This window comes from Pleuronectes platessa, chromosome 8 (assembly GCF_947347685.1).
Source record: "Pleuronectes platessa chromosome 8, fPlePla1.1, whole genome shotgun sequence".
In the NCBI taxonomy this organism is placed as follows: Eukaryota; Metazoa; Chordata; class Actinopteri; order Pleuronectiformes; family Pleuronectidae; genus Pleuronectes; species Pleuronectes platessa.
In genome coordinates, this window is record NC_070633.1 from 29,032,439 (window position 1) to 29,036,119 (window position 3,681).

General features: G+C 44.8%; 1 protein-coding gene across 1 annotated transcript in view; it reads right to left on the reverse strand.

The window, feature by feature from the left end:
- mgat4b (alpha-1,3-mannosyl-glycoprotein 4-beta-N-acetylglucosaminyltransferase B) overlaps positions 1-3,214 on the reverse strand; it is a gene marked incomplete at its 5' end in the record, with an annotated part of 17,053 nt that extends 13,839 nt beyond the window's left edge. The window contains 4 exon segments of the mRNA XM_053428706.1: positions 84-130; positions 567-700; positions 1,444-1,587; positions 3,035-3,214. Of these exon segments, the coding sequence (XP_053284681.1) occupies positions 84-130; positions 567-700; positions 1,444-1,587; positions 3,035-3,214 (505 nt within the window).
- Positions 3,215-3,681: the final 467 nt, after the last annotated feature.

Sequence of the window (3,681 nt, forward strand, 5' to 3'; positions counted from 1 at the left end):
CACACTCACACACACAAACACGGTAAAGAATCTCTGTGTCATGTTTCCACAGTGACGGTATCCCATCATGCAGCTGGACTTACAGGCGCTTCAGGTTGTCTGCTACAGTGACGGCGTACTGTTGGTCCGCCTGAACACACACAGAGAGACACTGGTTAGTTTGTTAACACACTGCAGAGGAGGACAAAGTACACACACTGAGTAAAACTTCACCCCCCCCCCCCAACACACTCACACACAGACTTTGAGTTTATGTGATTTCACAGCTCAAATGATTTCAACACACACTTCCTCAGTGACATTAGCACTGCCTGTGTGTGCGTCTGTGTGTGTGTTTGTGTCTGTTGGGGTTCATTAGCTTAACCACTGACCTTTAGAAAGCAAGCAAAGAAGCACACACACACGCACGCACGCACGCACGCACACACACACACACACACACACACACACACACACACACACACACACACACACACACACACACACACACACACACACACACACACACACACACACACACACACACACACACACACACACACACACACACACACACACACACTGACCTCAGCGATGAGGACGACGATGACGCAGTCGTCCTTCTCGGCGGCGCTGAGCTCGGTCATGAGGGAGTTGAGGGTGTCGGTCAGGTACGAGTGGGCCTCCCGCTTCACACTGGGGACGCCCATCACGATGGAGACTGCAAACACAAGAAGAGGATGAATGACCTCACAAAACAAAACAGTGAGGAGGTCAGAGGTCAGAGCAACCTGAACACGTGTCAATCAATGTAGAAGTAACTTCTTCAGAGAACTTGTCTCCAGGATCAGCGGCAGAGTGAGCGCTCCTCTCTTAACTTGTGTAGCGTTAGCGTGTTAGCACACATTAGCTGAGGGATGACTTGTTTAATGGCTGTCACCCTGAACGTTGTCGATAAACTCGAAACTTCCTGCACAGGTGTTTCAAACTAAAAGTCTCCAGAAAGCTGGATTTTATTTCTCTCACACTTTCAACTTTCTGTTTATAGACTTCTTCTTAGTTTATGGATCTTAATCTTAATCTTAATTTACATTGTTGTAAATGACACTGTGTTTCTGTTTTACTTTGAAATGAAACTCCTTGTGTCTGTATCTTACCTTCCTGTCTTAGTCCTGTTTCTGCCCCTGTGATTGACAGCACCTGTCCCTCATGTGTCTCACCTGTCAATCATCTTCTCTTTTTCTAGTTCCCAGTGTTTCTAATGTTTTTCAGTATTTTCCTTTGCTTTTGTATCTTGTTCTTCTGTCTTGTTGTTTTTTCTAATTAAATTAACTTTGTTTTAATAAATGACTGGCTCACACACACACACATACACACACACACAAACACACAGAGACTCACACACACGGACACACACACACACACACACACGGACACACACCCCTCGCCCAGGTGCTGTCTCACCTCCAGTGCGTCCCTGTCCCAGGTGCACAGCGGGCTGCAGACTGTCCTCTCTGTTCAGCAGGTGAGGAAGATGATGGAAGACGGAGGGAAGCTGCAGGACGTTTTTACTGCTGCTCACATTCCACAGCTTCAGCCTGGTCTCCTCTGAAAACACCAGACCAGGTCAGACCAGGTCAGACCAGGTTTACTTAACATTAGATCAGAGTAAACCAGCAGAGGCCATGTCACAAGTTAGACAGATTTTCTAAACCAAACACGACCATGTTAGATCAGATTAGACCAGGCTGGATCAGATAAAACCATGTTAGATCAGATTATACCAGGTTGGATCAGATTAGACCAGGTTGGATCAGATTAGACCAGGTTAGATCAGATTAGACCAGGTTGGATAAGATTAGACCAGGTTGGATCAGATTAGACCAGGTTGGATCAGATTAGAACAGGTTAGTTCAGGTTAGACCAGGTTAGATCAGATAAGACCGGGTTAGATCAGATTAGACCATGTTAGATCAGATTAGACCGGGTTAGATCAGATTAGACCAGGTTGGATCAGATTAGACCAGGTTGGATCAGATTAGACCAGGTTGGATCAGATTATAACAGGTTGGATCAGATTAGACCAGGTTGGATCAGATTATACCAGGTTGGATCAGATTAGACCAGGTTAGATCAGATTAGACCAGGTTGGATCAGATTAGACCAGGTTGGATCAGATTAGACCAGGTTGGATCAGATTAGACCAGGTTAGATCAGATTAGACCAGGTTGGATCAGATTAGACCAGGTTGGATCAGATTAGACCAGGTTGGATCAGATTAGACCATGTTAAATCAGATTAGACCGGGTTAGATCAGATTAGACCAGGTTGGATCAGATTAGACCAGGTTGGATCAGATTAGACCAGGTTGGATCAGATTATAACAGGTTGGATCAGATTAGACCAGGTTGGATCAGATTATACCAGGTTGGATCAGATTAGACCAGGTTAGATCAGATTAGACCAGGTTGGATCAGATTAGACCAGGTTAGATCAGATTAGACCAGGTTGGATCAGATTAGACCAGGTTAGATCAGATTAGACCAGGTTGGATCAGATTAGACCAGGTTGGATCAGATTAGACCAGGTTGGATCAGATTATACCAGGTTGGATCAGATTAGACCAGGTTAGATCAGATTAGACCAGGTTGGATCAGATTAGACCAGGTTAGATCAGATTAGACCAGGTTGGATCAGATTAGACCAGGTTAGATCAGATTAGACCAGGTTGGATCAGATTAGACCAGGTTGGATCAGATTAGACCAGGTTGGATCAGATTAGACCAGGTTAGATCAGGTTAGACCAGGTTGGATCAGATTAGACCAGGTTGGATCAGATTAGACCAGGTTGGATCAGATTAGATCAGGTTGGATCAGATTAGACCAGGTTAGATCAGGTTAGACCAGGTTGGATCAGATTAGACCAGGTTAGATCAGATTAGACCAGGTTGGACCAGGTTGGACCAGGTTAGATCAGGTTAGACCAGGTTAGATGAACCATGTCCAGACGGTTTCATGGACCAGAGGACAGGAGACCACAGATGTCTGAAGGCACCTGACAGGCTGCTCCAGGTCCGGTTGATGTCTCTGAGCGCCTGCTTCTCTGCGATGGCTCTCTTGATCTCCTCCAGCACCAGGTTCAGCTCCTTAGAGCGACGCAGGTTCTCCTGCTCCGCGGAGTGGAGGCGCTCCCTCAACGCCAGAAACTCCCTCTGGTAGATATCCACCACATCTCCTGAGGAGGAGAGGAGATTTAAATATATTTGAGTTAATCAAAACAAAGAATATATAGAGAACAATCCTTATTCAAAATAAACATAATTTTCTCCATCGTTTCCTAAATATTCAACTTACACGTCATTAAAAACCTCCAATATTCAGCAGGAAACGTTTAAATCATGAAGAATTCTGAACAGAGTTTGGTGGATTTGTTACAGCAGCAGCTTCTGGTTCAGGAAGCAGAGGATCATGGGTAATGTCCAGTGGTAATACATTGATCCACTTTGTTTTTAAATGAAAACATTTAAACAGAAGTAGTCACCAGATGTGTCTGCAGGTGGCGCTGTTGATCAGAAACTGCTTCTTATTAATATAAAAGGACATCGGTGGACCTGGACTGTTTCATTTCACTGATTTGTCATTTACTGATGGACGAACAGATTAATGTTCCAGGGATTTAATCGTCATTAACAGGTAGAGAGA